The following is a 19,460-nucleotide window of genomic DNA, read 5'->3' on the forward strand; positions in this document are numbered from 1 at the left end:
CGGTTGTTATTTTGTTTTGCTATTTTTTTTTCTCGCCATCTGTCACTTGGCCGTCAGCTGTCGGAGTCAGAGTGACCAGAAATACCGATTTATCTGTATTCCTACCGATTTTTTATATGCCTACCGATTCACAGATGACCGCTCTAAAACTACCGATTTTCCATTTATCCTACCGAAAATCACAGATATTTGATTTTTCAGTCGTTTAAGCTTAATCTGTGGCGATGCTGTTTCAAGGATTGCTAACCTCATTTGTTACTTATCGCGCTGATGCACGTTTGTTTGCCTGGCACTTTTTATTTTTATCCGTTAAATCCGTTATTTGAAATATTTTATGCTGTTTTTGAATTTCCTTAAAGTTCTTAAAGCATTTTGCATTAAATTTGTGCAAATGATACCTGTTTTACAACAAAAAACTGTAATGCAAAACTCTGTGGTGATATTTTTCAACCCTCGAACCAGTAGTGTAAATTATTTTTCCATAGGAATCCGCTGTACAGGCGGTCCCCGAGATACACGGTTATTGGGGACCGAAAACGGCCGAAAAATACCGCGTATCTCGAATTTCCACGTAAGTCGATTCTCGTGATTTCCAGCCAAAATATCACTAATTTTCGTGCAATTTTGCAAGTAGGGGGTGGTTTTAGCCACCAAATTAATTTTTTGATGTGTTTCTAATGAATTGAACAGTTTTAAACCTTTTTAAATGGTATTTTACATTCGATCAATACGGAAATTATTTGGTATTTCACAATGGATGTGTCAAATCAGTGCAATTTGCTCAAAGAACTGTCAAATTTTGAAAACCGCGTATCTCCGAATCCGCGTATAAGAGGTACCGTGTATCTCGGGGACCGCCTGTACGCGAAAACTCGAGATACGCTGTTGTGCTCGGTCCCGTACGATAGCGTATATCGGATAATGACTGTAATGTTCATAATAAGTAGAAAATGTCAGTTGCGTGGATTCCGAGAATTGTTTTGATTATCTGTCGGCTCAGACAGAGCGAGAAAACATGCTCATTTTGTTTATTGGAACCACGCGCATGCAATGCATATCTCCCGTGACCATCGCGATGATCACCGACTGAAAATGTCGCGACCAAGTGACTGAACAAGAGTTGATCGTACACAATGTCACCAAGCATGTGATGGTCGCTCCAAATGTTTGAGGCTCGCCTCTGATCTTTGCAGTAGAGCTCGTAGCGCTCAGATGATTTTGTTTCAGCCAGAATTTGTCATGACTATGTTAGTGACATTTTGCAAAATTTATCACAGCAAAAAAAAAATCATGATATAGTGACTGACCAAGCGATGGTCGCAAACATGTCATGAGCATGTATTAGTCACACCAATCGTTCTAAATATCACCTCTGATTAACACAATTGAGTACGTTACGCTGAAATAAATTCAGTCAGTTTCAGTCAGATTTTTTTATGACATTGATAGTGACATTTTGCAGCACTGGTCATGGTATACCAGTTTTTAAAACACCAGTACACCAGTAACACCTTAGAGGCGAAATGAGTGTCAAATGACACCAACAGGACAGCCGGAACCATCGATTTTTTTCGATCGAAAAATGATGCTTAGACCGAAAGCGACGTTTTAATACTTTGAGCGCCGGCCTGAAATCACAGTTTTTCGAGTGATCGCGCAGCGCATGGCAAGAGAGCGATGAGAGCGACAATTTTTGGTGCAACTGTTATCACTCTATTGTTTCATTGCGATAACTGGCGTAGCACATGTTGTTCTCGTTCTCTCTTCCTTAACTTTTTCTATCTAGAGAGAATCACTGAGCGTCAGATACAAAGCTGAACGGTAAGCAAACGGCCAGATCATGAACTCCGTTCGCCGAAATCCGCTCCGCGCTCACTTCAAAATGAGCGTACAATACAAGAATGCGTGACACAAAACCTCACGGATTTCATCACATACAATCGAGATCGAACGGATTTCTCAGTGAAAAGTGAGTGACGTCACTCTTTCATGAGTGCAAATGAGTGCAGATTGGGTGTCGCGGCGAACGGATTTAGGCGAACGGAGTCCATGCTCTGGCCGAAAACCGCCATGCGAATTCATATGACGCGGCGCTTGAAGTGTTAATGTGTCATTTATGTTTTGCAATATTTATAATTCAGTTTATTAAGTTATTTTGTGTTCTTTAGTACTATTGCTTATTTATTAACACATTAAAATACAAATTATGACAAACACTATGACACGTTATCTGTCACTTGGCCGTCAGCTGTCGGAGTCAGAGTGACCAGAAATACCGATTTATCTGTATTCCTACCGATTTTTTATATGCCTACCGATTCACAGATGACCGCTCTAAAACTACCGATTTTCCATTTATCCTACCGAAAATCACAGATATTTGATTTTTCAGTCTTTTAAGCTTAATCTGTGGCGATGCTGTTTCAAGGATTGCTAACCTCATTTGTTACTTATCGCGCTGATGCACGTTTGTTTGCCTGGCACTTTTTATTTTTATCCGTTAAATCCGTTATTTGAAATATTTTATGCTGTTTTTGAATTTCCTTAAAGTTCTTAAAGCATTTTGCATTAAATTTGTGCAAATGATACCTGTTTTACAACAAAAAACTGTAATGCAAAACTCTGTGGTGATATTTTTCAACCCTCGAACCAGTAGTGTAAATTATTTTTCCATAGGAATCCGCTGTACAGGCGGTCCCCGAGATACACGGTTATTGGGGACCGAAAACGGCCGAAAAATACCGCGTATCTCGAATTTCCACGTAAGTCGATTCTCGTGATTTCCAGCCAAAATATCACTAATTTTCGTGCAATTTTGCAAGTAGGGGGTGGTTTTAGCCACCAAATTAATTTTTTGATGTGTTTCTAATGAATTGAACAGTTTTAAACCTTTTTAAATGGTATTTTACATTCGATCAATACGGAAATTATTTGGTATTTCACAATGGATGTGTCAAATCAGTGCAATTTGCTCAAAGAACTGTCAAATTTTGAAAACCGCGTATCTCCGAATCCGCGTATAAGAGGTACCGTGTATCTCGGGGACCGCCTGTACGCGAAAACTCGAGATACGCTGTTGTGCTCGGTCCCGTACGATAGCGTATATCGGATAATGACTGTAATGTTCATAATAAGTAGAAAATGTCAGTTGCGTGGATTCCGAGAATTGTTTTGATTATCTGTCGGGTCAGACAGAGCGAGAAAACATGCTCATTTTGTTTATTGGAACCACGCGCATGCAATGCATATCTCCCGTGACCATCGCGATGATCACCGACTGAAAATGTCGCGACCAAGTGACTGAACAAGAGTTGATCGTACACAATGTCACCAAGCATGTGATGGTCGCTCCAAATGTTTGAGGCTCGCCTCTGATCTTTGCAGTAGAGCTCGTAGCGCTCAGATGATTTTGTTTCAGCCAGAATTTGTCATGACTATGTTAGTGACATTTTGCAAAATTTATCACAGCAAAAAAAAAATCATGATATAGTGACTGACCAAGCGATGGTCGCAAACATGTCATGAGCATGTATTAGTCACACCAATCGTTCTAAATATCACCTCTGATTAACACAATTGAGTACGTTACGCTGAAATAAATTCAGTCAGTTTCAGTCAGATTTTTTTATGACATTGATAGTGACATTTTGCAGCACTGGTCATGGTATACCAGTTTTTAAAACACCAGTACACCAGTAACACCTTAGAGGCGAAATGAGTGTCAAATGACACCAACAGGACAGCCGGAACCATCGATTTTTTTCGATCGAAAAATGATGCTTAGACCGAAAGCGACGTTTTAATACTTTGAGCGCCGGCCTGAAATCACAGTTTTTCGAGTGATCGCGCAGCGCATGGCAAGAGAGCGATGAGAGCGACAATTTTTGGTGCAACTGTTATCACTCTATTGTTTCATTGCGATAACTGGCGTAGCACATGTTGTTCTCGTTCTCTCTTCCTTAACTTTTTCTATCTAGAGAGAATCACTGAGCGTCAGATACAAAGCTGAACGGTAAGCAAACGGCCAGATCATGAACTCCGTTCGCCGAAATCCGCTCCGCGCTCACTTCAAAATGAGCGTACAATACAAGAATGCGTGACACAAAACCTCACGGATTTCATCACATACAATCGAGATCGAACGGATTTCTCAGTGAAAAGTGAGTGACGTCACTCTTTCATGAGTGCAAATGAGTGCAGATTGGGTGTCGCGGCGAACGGATTTAGGCGAACGGAGTCCATGCTCTGGCCGAAAACCGCCATGCGAATTCATATGACGCGGCGCTTGAAGTGTTAATGTGTCATTTATGTTTTGCAATATTTATAATTCAGTTTATTAAGTTATTTTGTGTTCTTTAGTACTATTGCTTATTTATTAACACATTAAAATACAAATTATGACAAACACTATGACACGTTAAAAAGGTGGTCTGCTCTGTCCGGACGGTCAACGATCTCTCTTCGTAGAACGATCTGTCGATCGTGTCCTGCACCGCACACACACCTCTACAAGCACAGTACAACTGTCATTGCGAGCTGTCTTGGTACAGCGGTACAGGCACAGGGTGGTTGCCAACATCCCCCCTTCTTAATACTGCCGGTACGCTTCCATCCACGGTAGCGTTCTTCTGACACGCGAAGAGCGACGTGGAGGCTGCACGGGTAGAGATGATATTACGTCATTCGTCGCAACCTCAGATGATTCAATTGGCTCCGGACAAACATTCACAGAAGACGGTAAAACTGAAGACGAAAACATTGATGACGATGACGATGGCTGTGTTGATGTTGTTGCTGATGATGATGACTGCGATGCTACAGCTTATGACGATGATGACGGTACACTCAAGGATGGTTCATCTGATGACATAGACATATACAAGGACGGCTTAGGGTTGGAACAGGTATCAGGTACTGGTGATGAGGAACAACATTGACTAATACCCTAAGCATCTAACAATCCATTGAAGAACATCGTAGACTCCATTTCATCTTGTTGATTATTTGTGTTGTACCGATGACGCAGCTGATTTATGTGTGAACGGAGCGTTCTGCCAGATGTGGTTAAAACCTTAAATATCACACTTCCGATCTGCTCATCAATCACACCAGGAACCCATCTCCATTCGTTGACTTCATAAAGCTTCGCATATACAGGATCACCAGCGTTGAACTTTTTGGGTTTATGCTCAGAGGTATACGTGCTTGGCGAAGGTCGCAGTGGTGGTCGTAGCAGCTCTAAGGTTGTGCGTATCCTTCGGTTAAACATAATATCTGCTGGAGTTTTTTGGTTTTCTAACAGCTTATTAGGTGTACTCCTGTAAGTCAGCAAAAATACATCTAACGCTTCTTGCAACGGGACCTTCCCCTTCCTGATTTTGCTGAGTGCTCGTTTGAATGTGTCCACAAAACGTTCAGCCTGGCCATTAGACTGCGGATGGTACTATGGCGGATGTGCTCTATGCCATTACTATTACAGAAATCTTCAAATTCCCAGCTCGTGAACTGTCGCCCGTTATCACTAACGATAGTGTTCGGCATACCAAAACGAGAGCAAAGTCCACGAAGCATTTCTACTGTGGCCTTTGCAGTAATTCTTGTCGTTGAAATTATCTCAGGCCATTTGGAATAAGCATCGATCACTAGTAGAAAATACAAGCCATCTATTGGTCCAGCGAAGTCCATGTGGACTCTTTGCCATGGAGCGCTGCACTTAGGCCAGGGTATTGGAGCGTTATGAGGCTGAGTTTTCGCGGCAAAAGCACACGCTTTGCAAGATTTGACCATTTCAGCTATATCTGAATCAATCAGGGGCCAATAAACATAACTCCTAGCTATTGCCTTCATTCTTTCGATTCCGGGGTGCCCATTATGCATCAGTTTCAACACCCGACTACGTAGACATGCAGGAATAATTACGCGTTCGCCAAAAACTATACAGTTGTCGATCGTTAAAAGGCCCTCACGCCTTGCGAAAAAACATTTCATCTCAGGACTTTTCACTTCCTTTTTTGGCCAACCATTCTGAATGAAGTTTAATAACGATCGAAGCACCGGATCTTTCTGAGTTTCTCTCATTATGTCGCAAAAAGCCAGAGGTAAAGCATTTGTAGCACTCTGCAAAATAGCTGCTGTATCATTTTCTAGCTCAATGCTTGCAATAACATAATCTTCCTCTGGTTTTTCATGCTTGTTGATCAAACGCGACAAAACATCGGCATTCCCGAATTTATCTGTTTCCACATACTCTATATCAAAGTCATACAAGAGCAGTGTTAGTGCAAATCTTTGCAATCTATTGGCCGTGTAAATGGGAATTCCTTTTTTCGATCCGAAAATCCGTAGAAGTGGTTGGTGATCAATTTGCAAGCGGAAATGTCTACCAAAAAGCATGCGATAGAATTTAGTAACAGCATACACGACGGCTAAACCTTCGTGATCTGGTTGGCTGTACCTCTGTTCAGTTGCTGTCAGAGCACGCGATGCATGTTGCACTACCTTAACACTCCCATCTGGCAACCTATAGGATATTGTAGCGCCAACTCCGATGGACGATGCATCTGCTGAAACAATTATTTCCAATCGCGGATCATAATGCATAAGTAGAAGATCAGACGACAATATCTTTTTAAATTGTAGAAAGGCATGCTGACACTTCTGGGTCCAGCAAAAAAACATTCCCCTCTTTAAGCAAATCATCTAGGGGCTGCCTTAACATTCGCATGTTCCGCACAAACTTGCCATAATAATTGATCGCTCCCAGGAAAGATCTCACTCCTGAGACGTCAGTTGGAGGTTGAAGTTTTGTGATGGGCAAGATTTTATCTGGGTCTGGTCGCAACCCTGTTCCATCAAGCAAATGACCTAAATATTTTATTTGGGACTTATGGAAACTACATTTCTCAGCCCGAATGGTAAAACCATACTCCTGAAGTCTAACCAGGACAGCTTGAAAGTTCTTTGAATGGTCTGCGTTGTCTTTGCCTCCAACCACAATGTCGTCTAAATACGCAGCAACTCCTTCAAGTCCAGCCAACATGGTATCCATCAACTGCTGGAATGCTCCTGGTGCAGCTTTGATACCCGGAGGTAGCCTGTTATACCTATCCCAAGCGCCACAGATTAAGCTTAAACGACTGGAAAATTGAATATCCATAGAAAAAAAAATGAAAGCTCCACAGCTTCATTGGTTTGATCAATAGATGGCGTATTAAAACTAATCATTATATTGCTATCCTTTTCTTGCAATGTGTTTCGACAAGTTTCTTCTTATTATGACCTATATAGCCTTCTAACTTTCTGAGCAAAAATCTATATGAATGGTCGTGTGGTCAGATACGTGGGTATCAACACCAACGACCATTACTCAAATCTCACTTGCTTCAGTGCTGGTGGTTTCCGTTGGAGTTTAGTATTTAAACAATCGTATCGCCGTTCTAGTTCTAGCGATGCATAACTTCAATGCGAAACCATACAACAGTACAGAGGAAATGAGAAAACTCTCCTCCAAGCGATGAAGCTCAACTGGTTGGGGTATCCCACCAACAGAGAGCGCCACCAGCTTTTTTGCTATTTTTAGAATGCATGAGTCGTTTACCGTCTGCTAAACGAAGTCTTTCTATATTCCGTTTAGGTAGAGTGCTTGAGTCGTTTAGAAGCCGTTTAGTGGTCGTTTAGTAGATTTGTGGCACTTGGGATATAGGCCTCGATGCGTGTTCACCGTCAGCAATTCACGACACTTCTCATCAACCTCAACTTGGAGGAAAGCATCGGACAAGTCGATCTGACTAAATACGCAACAACTTTGCAGGCTAGCAAAAATATCCTCAGGAAGAGGCAATGGGTATTGGTGAGCCATCAATGCATTATTTAAACCGGTGGAATAATCCCCAAAGATACGGATACTTCCATTTGCCTTACGCACAACCACAATCGGCGCGGCCCATTCGGAATATTCTACGTGTGTAACGATACCTTCTCTTTCCAATCGCTGAAGTTCATCATCAACCGCTTGCAACATAGAATACGCCACTGGCCTTTTTGGGCGAAAAACCGGAATGGCTCCTTCCTTTAACACTAGCTGCACCTGTGTCTTCATGCAATATCCCAACCCATCAGCAAACAACGTAGGATATGCCTTTTTCAGCTTCTCAACATCCGTTACTGCATTCGCAAAGCGCCGGCAGATTGATGACAATGGCACATCCCAGAGACCAAAAATGTCCATCAAATCCGCACCTAACAGCAACAAATCAGCTTCTGCGATGTGTATAACACACTGGTGGCACTGGTCTACAATCTTGGCTTCACATATAAAATTGCCTAAAAGCTTTAAGGGGTCTCCGGATGCCGTTTTAGTCTTTACCTTTGTCGGCTTTAATGGAGGTCTTCCTATGCGGATCCACTCCTCATGCGAAATAATACTAATATCGGCACCGGTATCCACCATCATCCGGACAGACAGACCATTTAGCAAAACATTCACGCTATTGCGGTTCATACACCTTAGGCTGTTAATCGAAACAGTACTAACACGCTTGCGATTTCGATTCTTATACCATCGACCTGCACTGGCACAGAAACCTTGTATATGACCGAATTTATGGCAGCGATTACATTTACGGTCCTTGTTGGTGCATTTGTTAGCGTGATGCCCTTCTCCGCATAACCAACATTTCATAAAATTTCTTTGTTTCTGACCATGAGGATGAAAATCGTTAGCTTTTACCTTGCCTTCATTGGATTTACGGTGATATGAATCTACACCTCCGGATTTAATTGCCAACACCCTTTCACTAGCTTCAGTCGCTATCATCGCACTATCTGCCTTAACGCGTACCAAACGTTGGCATTCATTTGCAAGCTGCTCTAAAGTTGCACTATTTTTCTCCTCTATCAGCGATAAAAGCTTCAAACGTAAATCGCGATCACTCTCATCCTTTAAACCGCATACCATAACAAGGCACTTAAACTGATCTTCTGTCATCGAAGTATATTCAGCATCAACACACGCTCTATTCACACGACACGTGAATGCAAGTAAATCCTCCGAGCGTTGCTTTGTTATGGTAAGGCATTTGTATCGCTTACTCAGGATCGATTCCGTTTTGCCAAATAATGCCTTTAGCTTCAACACAGCATCGGCAAAGGAGAGGTCACGAGGAGCACGAGGCAAAATAAAGTTGCAGAAACGGTTATGCTCAACAACGCCAAGCTTACGGGTCAGCAGACGAACGCGAGCTGCATCTTCCAACCGGGAAGCATCATGCTCGAACAGGTCTTCGTAACGGGCGTACCACGCCTTGAATGTAATACCCGCATTCGCATCGTACTGGAACTCATTAATATTGCTTGCAAGTGCATCTAAAATCAACTCAGGATTAGTAGGTTTGGCGAGTACCTGTTGATCTGGCTGCTGTTGCGAAAATGTTGCAGGATGCGATTGCTGCTGCTGTTGTTGTAGTAGTTGGTATCAATTTCATATGTTGTTCCATTTGTTTCTGCTGCATTTCCATCTGCTGCTGCAACAAATACAAAACGGTATTAAAATCATTGGCGGTGTATGTCGTTGCTGCTTGGGTTGGTGCCGCTTGGGTTGGAGCCGCTTGCTGCGATGGCGGGTGCTGCATAAAAGTTGCCGGAAAGTTTGCGCCATTTTGCGAGAGATGTCGTTCTTCCATCGTATGGTCTTCGGGGCTCAGCATTCTCCTCTTTTTTTGATTTCTTCTCCGATGCATTCTTCTCGGAGCATTCTCCGATGAATTTTGACGAATGAAATGACCGGTTATCGTTGGGATCGTTTTGTTCTCGTCGCCACTTTTGTGTTCTTTAGTACTATTGCTTATTTATCAACACATTAAAATACAAATTATGACAAACACTATGACACGTTAAAAAGGTGGTCTGCTCTGTCCGGACGGTCAACGATCTCTCTTCGTAGAACGATCTGTCGATCGTGTCCTGCACCGCACACACACCTCTACAAGCACAGCACAACTGTCATTGCGAGCTGTCTTGGTACAGCGGTACAGGCACAGGGTGGTTGCCAGCAAGTTACATAAATGTAGCTTAAATAGAGGCACATTAAAAAAAAGAACACAACAAACCACAACATGGTCTTCCGCAAGTGCAACACTTTCAAATCTACTAAACCAGCGATCGGCAAAGTGCGGCTCTTTGATATCGAGATGGTGGCTCTGAACAGTTCATATAATTCATAACACTTTCACACATTGTTGCTTTTGGTTAAACAATTTGGCTCTTCACGTGAAACTTTACGAGTTTCTACACTCTAGTAGAATTAGGCTCTTTCGGTCGTAAAGTTTGCCCACCGCTGCACTAAACAATCGATTGTCATGCGTGGCACAAACGGAAAGACAGTCAAACCCAGTTAGGCGGTTAATGTATAACACAAGATCAATGTATAGATTGTGAAAACGCAACGAACAAACATGATACCAACACGTACAAACATATACCCCAATTTACCTTAGACAAACATTGAATAGAACTCCGCCGTACAAACTTTCGAATGTCGTGGAAGCGAATGATTCCGCTGTACTGAACATTATTGAACGCACGTTACCCTTCTTAATCGTGACACATGCCCACCTACTTACTTTTCGCACGATCACGCGTCACATTCCGATCTATGACAAACTTTTTAACACTATTGCCTAAGCTACTTTTTAAATCAAAATGTTATCCTATACTACCAACGCCAATCAAACCCACTCCATTCACTCAGATTGCACAATCGTAACAAACTGCCATCGAATTCAATTGCCACGCTGGGTCTATTTTATTATTCAATATCACACGAAAAAAAAACAAACAAACAAACAAACAAAACACAGATAAAACGCCCGAAACTGCCATGCAGACCAATTGTACAAACAGAAAATTTCGTATTATTATACTGCAGTGAAACATCTGTAGCGAACTCAATTCCAATTCGACGTACATGGACATTAGTTATGGGAATTTTGTTAATCGAACCTACTAGGATCATTCGTGTCCTAAGATGCAACATTTTAAGCCAGTTAGGGAAAAAAGTCGGAGGGTCGGAGCCATCCGTTAGTTACCCGGAGTGGCTCGGATATGTGTAAGTTGGTGCAGGATAGGTACTAGAAATCATAATCGATCGAGACCCGAACTCACGGCACCCAAGGGTCGTATTTAACACCAACTATGACCTAGTGCACCAGCTGCACGAACGAGTCGGTGCATGCATGTACAATTCTTGTTCGTTCATTCGAACATGTTGTTTTAGAACGTTATTCTGTTATCATTGATGCATTTTGTGAATTTTGTTAAGAATTTTATATTCCTTGTTTTCCATGCCTTTATGAATTTTTCCTCGTTGAGGTTTTCATGTCTGATTCGTTTTATTTCATACTTTTGGCAATCGAAAACTCTGTGTGATGCTGTATTCGGTTTATTGCATTTATTGCATGATCCATTATCGACTAACTTCAATTTCTGCGGCCAGTAATTCCCATAGTCGTGACCAGCGATTAGTCTATTGAGTGTTTTTATTTCTTTTGGGGGGAGTCTTGTGTTATGGTGCCGCATCTTGTTTGGAATGAATTTCTGATATCTTGCATTTTTTTAACCTTTAGTGAGGCATATTTGAGAATACCAAGCGTTGGCTTCTGTCGTGGCTTTATTTGTGATGTTAGTGATGGCATCCGCTAACCTTAGCTTGTTATCTGTTGTTTGTGTTGTGGTACCATTTCTTGCTAGGGTATCAGCTATTTCACACCCCGGGATGCCTCCATGGCTCGGGATCCATTGTATATGACATTGTGTTCTTTCACAATTGTGTAAGATTTTACTGATTATTTCGTCGATATACAATTCTGCAAGTAGTATGCAGCATGCTGCACGATTTCCTATATATAACGTGCATTTTTTATATTTTCTTTCTAATGCAAGATCGATGACATACAATTCCGTCGTTGCAAGCTGGGTGGTTGAGTCCTCGCTGATAATTTAATTTCTCTATTGGCCATTTGTATGTAAGCTCCAATACCACGTTTCTCTTCTATCTTGCTTCCTGTGTATATTTTTACTCCAGATTGCTACTTAATGATCTCGAGGCTTTTTTGTCTTAAAACACTTATGTTGTAGTTGATTTTACTATCGTCTATAACTGGGAGAGAGGTAATGATATTGGTGAGGAAGCGACTATTCTTGGAGTGGTTGAATTCGTGTCTTGCTATGTTGTCGTCAGTGGCGGTTTTAACGATGCGCGGACTGAGCGGCCGCGGGGGGCCCCGTCAATGAAGGGGCCCCGTGTATGGTAATTCCAGCATATAGAACAATGTGTACAGTAGTCTCAGCAAGAGCTTCTGCGCTAGTTAGGGGTGTAATAAGTTTTATTATGTACGCTTTATTACGTATACGTCTGTTGCTCTCTAGTCCCCAAGCACGTCTGCTGGATCATTCCCCAAGCAGCCAGAACTGTCATATGCCAGTGTTGCCAGCAACCTTGCTTATTACACGCTTTCTTTTTCTTTTTTTTTAACAAATATTTACAAACTTATTATTAAAGCTAATTATCCTAATGCACTTAGTCTAATCCTATCAATATGAATCTATACTAACTAAACATCAAATATTCTTGGTGTTGTGTTCGGATTTGGATATGTAACGCGAACACAATTAATATAATTAAAACTTATATATTAACAAATAAAATTATCAATCACGACACACGTCTGCTCGCAACCAAGCCCGAATCAAGAGAGAGCGATCTGTCCATCTCCCAAGCCCTGCACGGCTCTCCGAATTCCAATCCTAATCAATCTGCTCTCATTACACAATTACACCTAATTAGCCGCCTTCCTAGCATCATGGTCCGACACCGGTCATGAGCCAGGGGAGTACAACTCACAGCCACAACACTTGGAGCACGAACGACGCGTCCACTTCGGGTTTTGTATAGGTTATCTGTATCTGGCTCATCTGATTGAGATTCGTTATTTTCAAGGTCTTCATTTAATGTTGATTCTGAATCACTCGCTGTACAACACGTGTCACAATCAGATTCTGTCCCTGTAACTGTTTCGTTTGATTGATTTTCCAATGCCTCGGTATCTTGTGTTTCTATGCTTTCTGTTGGCTGATATCTATTTTCACCGTGAGATGCGGACATACTTATGGGTAAACCTACATGAATCTCATCTTTTTTATAGAATATGTCATTGCTATTTGGGATCATATTTGCAGTTTTCACCAGAAATCTTCTATTCCGTCGAAAATGATTTCCAAAATTGTCTTGAACTATGTACGATCTACTGTTTACCTGACGAACGATTTTACCATTATTCCATTCTTTTCCTGTCTTTTTGAAATTCACTCTATCTCCTATGTTCAGGACTGGCAATGGTTTTGAAGCTCGATCATAAAATTTCTTTTGATGTTGTCGCTTGGAAAATATTTTCGTTTCAATGAGTTTTTCATCAATGCAATTGCGATGTAACAACGCACTATTTGTGGGTAAGCCAGACTTAAGCTGGCGACCAAAGAATAATTGTGCTGGAGAAAGACCCATTGTCGCTACTGTTGTGGTGTTATACTCTAGAAGCCGATATTGAAAATATTTGATATCGTCAGCTTCATAGCATCGTTTGATTATATTTTTTACAATAGCTACACCTTTTTCTGCTAGTCCGTTACTTTGAGGGTTTCTTGGGCTAGAAAATGATATGTTAATATTTGTATCATTGCTATACGTTACAAATGCAGTAGAATTGAATGGAACATTGTCACACCTGATTTGCGTGGGATACCCATATTCACAAAACACGCGATCTAAGACTTCCAGGACACATCTTATTGATTTTTCATTTAACTGCCTAGAAATAAGATACCCTGAATATGCATCTATAATTACGATATGATCATTCCCTGCGTATTCATATAAATCTATACCCACTCTCTCAAATGGATAACTAGGAGGTGTGTCTTGTAAAAGGGGTTCTTTTTGTTGGTTACGTGTAAACTTTTCGCAAACCTGGCATGCTTTAACAAGTTCAGTGATGTCATTCGACATACCGGGCCAAAAAAACTGGGACCTGGCTCTTGCGAGAGTTTTTTCTATGCCTAGATGAGGAGCATGCAACCATTTGGAAATAGTTGGTTGCATGAGAGTAGGAACAACCAATCGATGCTCTTTGAACAACAATCCATTTTCAAAATGAAGCAAGTGTCGATGCTTATAAAACAATTGCCCTAATGAACCTAGTTGATGATATGACGGCCATCCCTGTTTGACATAATTGACAATTTGTTTGTATCTTTCATCATCATTGAGTTTACCTACATAGTAATTATAATTATCAGTTGATAAGCATGCTTTATTGGATATTGCATGAATTATCCCCGATAGCTCGTTGCTAAAGTCTTTATTGTCTGGCAGTGCTGCTCGTGAGAGACAGTCAGCTATAAGTAATTCCTTACCAGGTGTGTATTTTATGATCATTCCTGGATACTTCAATAGATGGAGGAACATTCGTTGCAAACGAGGAGTAACATCATCAATATCACGTTTAACCAGAGCTTCTAGTGGCTTGTGGTCCGATTGAACAGTGAATTCGTGACCATATAAAAAGTGATGAAATCGTTCACAAGCAAAAACAATAGCCAAGAGTTCTTTTTCTATTTGTGCCCACTTTTGTTCACTTTTGGATAGTGTGCGAGATGCATATGCTATGGCCTTTCCATTCTGCATTAAAACACTCCCTAAGCCATCTTTAGAACTGTCTGTTTGAACTATTATAGGCTTGTCAATATCAAACATTGCTAGCACAGGTTGATTGGTAATCGTCTCTAATATATCGTCAACCTCACGTTCGTGTTGCTCGGTCCAAGACCATTCAACATCATTGCGAGACAGTTGTCGCAGTAAGGCGGTTCGTTTGGATAGATTTGGGATAAATTTACCTAGATATTTTAGCAATCCCAGAAGACGAAGCACCTCTGACTTATTTTTTGGTCTGGGCATATCAACAATTGCATTTATGTAAGATTGATCTGGTCTTATTTTACCATCAGATAATATGTGACCCATGAACTTGATCTCATCAGTTCAGTATTGGGTTTTGATAGAGTTAAATTTTATGTTATTTTGTCTAGCTCTTTCAAGAACAATTGATAGAGTTTTGTCATGTTCCTCAAAATCCTTTCCAGTAATGGCCAGATCATCAAAATATACTTCAACTCCAGGAATATCCCCAAATATTTTTACCATTCTTTGTTGGAACATTTCTGGTGCACTACTTATTCCAAACGGGACACGATTCCAACGGAATCTACCATACGGTGTCATAAACGTGGTTAGATCCGAACTTTTTCTATCTAGCTTGAACTGCCAAAACCCATTTTTAAGATCTAATACGGTAAATATTTTTTTTCCTGTCATACGACTTAGAAAATCTTCTGACTTTGGGATAAGAAAATGTTCCCTTTTGATACATTCATTCAATGGTTTCGGATCTAGACAAATACGTAAAGCACCATTAGGTTTTTCGACAATTTGCATATTGTTTACCCAATCTGTAGGGTATTCAACCGAACTAATAATCCCTAAAGATTCCATATTTTTAAGCTCATCTTTTAAACGAGAGTGCAGGCTAATTGGTATGCGCTTTTTGTAGTGCAAGGAGGGAGTGGAGTTTTCTTTAAGCGCTATAGTGCATTCCCCTGGAAGGTTTCCAAGGCCTTCAAAAAGATCTGCATTTGAATCAATGAACGTTTTCCTGTCTGATGGAAAAGACTGAGATGATTCTATACTATTCAAGCGTTTCAGCAATCCAAATGCTATACATGTTTGTAATCCCAATATTGGTTGAAGATTGTCATCTACAACAAAGAAATTAGCTGATAATGCGTTTTTGGTTTCTTCGTCAACACAAGTAAGACGAATCTGACCGTGTATTTGTATACGATTATTATTATAATCCACAACATTAAATGTACGCTCTTTCGACAACGGTAAGTTCATACGGGTAACCACGCTAACAGGAATGCAATTGACATCTGCACCGGTATCAAGCTTAAATTCCACTGGCCAGTCCTGAATTAGGTATCGTTTAGTCCATTTGTAATTGGAACCCACTGTTGCTACGTTACAGTTTACTCTACAATAATAATTATTTTGAAATTCATAAGAATCCATATTTTCCATACCCTCACAATAAACATCTCTAACAATGTTACCTGAATCAGCCCACGCGATCATGTTTACATCTTTGTCGTTCCTTTGCTTCACTTTATGCGTTGTTCGTACCGGTTCCCGTGAGATGTCACTGTTGCTGTTGATCTTCGGAGCTTTGCAGAATTTCATGAAATGTCCCCGCTTTCCGCAATTGTTACAGGTCACATTCTTTGCAGGACAATAACGACGATGACTCCCGTTAAAAGGTTGTCCACAGTTATAGCAGCTTGCCTTATGAAGTTCACTACGCTGAATTGTGTCTATTTTCCAATTTCCAGCATCTTTTTCTACACTATTGAGGTGATGTACATCGTTGGTCTGAATTAGCTGCTTGTGTTTTGATGCAGCCTCATACGTTTTACACATTTCTACGACGTTTTTAAGCGGCTCGTCTTTTGCATCCAACAATTTTAGCTGTTGGATTTTTTTTATTCTGGATGCCGACTATAATACGATCACGAAGCATTCGGTCAGCATAGGATGCGTGACAATTCCCAAGAAACATTTCCCATATCTTTTACACTTAAACATGTCTTAAAGCATTCTTTACTATGAGTGTACTGAGCCACACAGTTTTAACATGTCTTTTGAAGATGCTTAACAGTCTTTAAAGTTGTTAAACCTTCAAAATGTTCTGAAGACGCTTATAAGACTGTCTGTTAAAACTAAACTTGGAGTTTTGAAGGCTGACTTTAATCAACCTGTAAACGCATTCTTAAGCACGTTTAAAGACTTGTTACTTCAGACTATTACGCATATAAGACTGTCTGTTAAAACTAAAATTGGAGTGTTGATGGCTGACTTTAATCAAACTGTATATGTATTCTTAAGCACGTTTCAAAACTTATTATTCGCGACTAAGGCATCAATATCAATTGATCTTATTAAATGCTTATTAAGTCTTGGACGAAGGAAACTTGAAACAGGCTATACAGATTGTACTTGAAATACGCTATTAACGGAAAACGTTGATAAGCCGAGTATTTCTAACTTCTTCGTTAATTGTATTTTTGGATTTTTAGCCAAACAATATTTAATTTTATTTTCGTTTTGCTTGTAGTGGGTTGTTTTATCCCCTGCAAAGACTATTCGATGTATTTCTAATTTTATAAATAAAAACATTGATAAAACTGGGAAAATCACGATTATGTAAATATGCATATACCAGATTCCGCGTATCTCTGACACTGCCTGTACGAGGAGATTCTCAAAACTTATTAGTCTGCACAAGCGATTCCTATAGCTATGTGCTGTTTAAAAAGATCTTAGCCACACATATTGCATTACAAATCAACTGAACTTTTGATCAGGAAAGTCCTTCTGATCTTAAGCAAATGGAATCCATTTTTATTTATATGATTGTTCATTTGTGTGTGGAATATGTGTCAGCCATGTTGAATTTGTTATAAACAAATTCATAGTTAACATAACAAATAGAAAAAAATGGCAATTTCTAAAAAAAATCCTTCACCTCATGTTTATTATGACACTCCTTTTGGTGCAAATTGAGGGTGTTTAAAACGAATCTGTATTTTTCAATAATCTATTTTTAATCTAAAAAGCTGTATATTATTGAGGCGCATTGATATTTTTCAAATAATTATAATGTATTTAAACAGTGAAATTTTCTTGGCATGGATTTTTGCTCGTATGCGAGCGAGATCATCAGAAAAAATATCAATACAACATAAAAATTCGCAAATAACTCTCAACCATTGTTATGACTTCATATTCAATGCTTCATTGCCATCTCAAGAACATATCCATAGCAATATGTTGAATTTTGATAGGTTATTTGCGCCTCAAGTTTTAAAGGTCTACCAATGGTTTTAACTAGTAGTCTTAACAGAGTTCTGTAGATGGGCCCTTTCAGTCTTAAGTTGGTTTTATTTTAGTCTTATGAGGTCATACACGACTTTCAAATGAAAAAGGAAGGCTTAATGAAATTTTCGTAGCAACATCGTTAAAACTATGATAAGATTTAAAATGTTCCTTGGGTTTGCACACTCAAATTCGCAAAATGCCATTTGTTTTCGTAGTGCCGTTTCAAACTCTGCAAAGGGTTGATTTTCTTTCTGCTCTATGAGGTTGAATTTGAACGCTTCGATGGCCAAATTTTTTCTTGGAAGACAGTAAGAATCAAAAGCAGTAATGACGTCATCCAATGTTCTGCCTTTTTCTTCTTTTTTAGCAGCATCTCCCTTATCATCTTTTTTTGTATTGGTTTCGACAATTTCACCGAACATTGCCTTCATGTCTCCGTTGCTGGGAAATAATGTGTTGTATATTTCAACTCCATAGCCGGTCTCGTAGTACAGTCGTCAACTCGTACGACTTAACAACATGCCCGTCATGGGTTCAATCCCCAAATAGACCGCGCCGCCATACGTAGGACTGACTATCTTGCAGTGGGGGGGAATCAATTAGTCACTGAAAGCCAAAGCCCACTAGTGGTACAGGCAAGCCTTGACCGACATCGGTTGTTGAGCCAAAGAAGAGAAGAAGAGATATTTAAACTCCATGATCACCAACTAGCCATAAAAAGATCGCGATCTTGTTCCGCTCGTCCTCGTTGATTTTGTTATTCGCAATCATAAAGATGTGAAACTGCTGCTTCCATTTTGGCCATTCTTTTGCCAAATCTGAGCAATCCAGCGCTCTTGGTAAGCGGTCTGCTGAATTTGCCGCCATCTTGCTGCTTCTTTTCTTCTCTTGATACACGCAATATGCGACTTTAATATGCGTTTGTTCTGCTGGTAAACGACAATAAATCCACGATTTACCGGATATTGGACGATACTTTCCCATTTGCTTTTAGGTTCCGAGAGTTCTTACACTTCTGACACCATGTAATAAGTTTTATTATGTACGCTTTATTACGTATACGTCTGTTGCTCTCTAGTCCCCAAGCACGTCTGCTGGATCATTCCCCAAGCAGCCAGAACTGTCATATGCCAGTGTTGCCAGCAACCTTGCTTATTACAAGGGGCCCCATGGATGAAGGGACTCATAAACTATAGGGATACAGGGATAATGTATACTCTTCTACTGTTTGGCCTTCTGAAGCTATTTCAATCCATCGGTTGGTCAAGAAATGCTTTATTCATCCATTCAGGAGATATCATTTTTCTTGTCATAGTTTCAGTTAGAATTTCTACGTCGACACTATTATACGCATTTTCAACGTCAATAAAAATAACGACAGTGTGTTTGTTTTTTCGGTTCTTTTTTATGTTAT

General features: G+C 40.2%; 1 protein-coding gene across 1 annotated transcript; it reads right to left on the reverse strand.

Moving 5' to 3' along the window:
* Positions 1 to 6,628: 6,628 nt before the first annotated feature.
* LOC120894002 (uncharacterized protein K02A2.6-like) lies at positions 6,629 to 8,449 on the reverse strand. The gene is made up of 2 exons (XM_040296319.1): positions 7,692 to 8,449; positions 6,629 to 7,103 (listed from the first exon to the last, which is right to left on the reverse strand). The coding sequence occupies exons 1-2, from the start codon at positions 8,447 to 8,449 to the stop codon at positions 6,629 to 6,631; spliced, it is 1,233 nt and encodes a 410-aa protein (XP_040152253.1).
* Positions 8,450 to 19,460: the final 11,011 nt, after the last annotated feature.

The sequence above is a fragment of the Anopheles arabiensis genome, chromosome 2 (genome assembly GCF_016920715.1).
Source record: "Anopheles arabiensis isolate DONGOLA chromosome 2, AaraD3, whole genome shotgun sequence".
NCBI classification, from domain to species: domain Eukaryota; kingdom Metazoa; phylum Arthropoda; class Insecta; order Diptera; family Culicidae; genus Anopheles; species Anopheles arabiensis.

What these genes read in the sequence shown, in the direction of transcription:
- LOC120894002 (XM_040296319.1), bottom strand. Translation starts at nt 8,449, where the DNA reads ATGGTGGATACCGGTGCCGATATTAGTATTATTTCGCATGAGGAGTGG. An exon ending in CATCGAGGCCTATATCCCAA is followed by an intron (nt 7,104 to 7,691) that starts GTGCCACAAATC and finishes CGCTTGGGATAG; the next exon opens with GTATAACAGGCTACCTCCGG.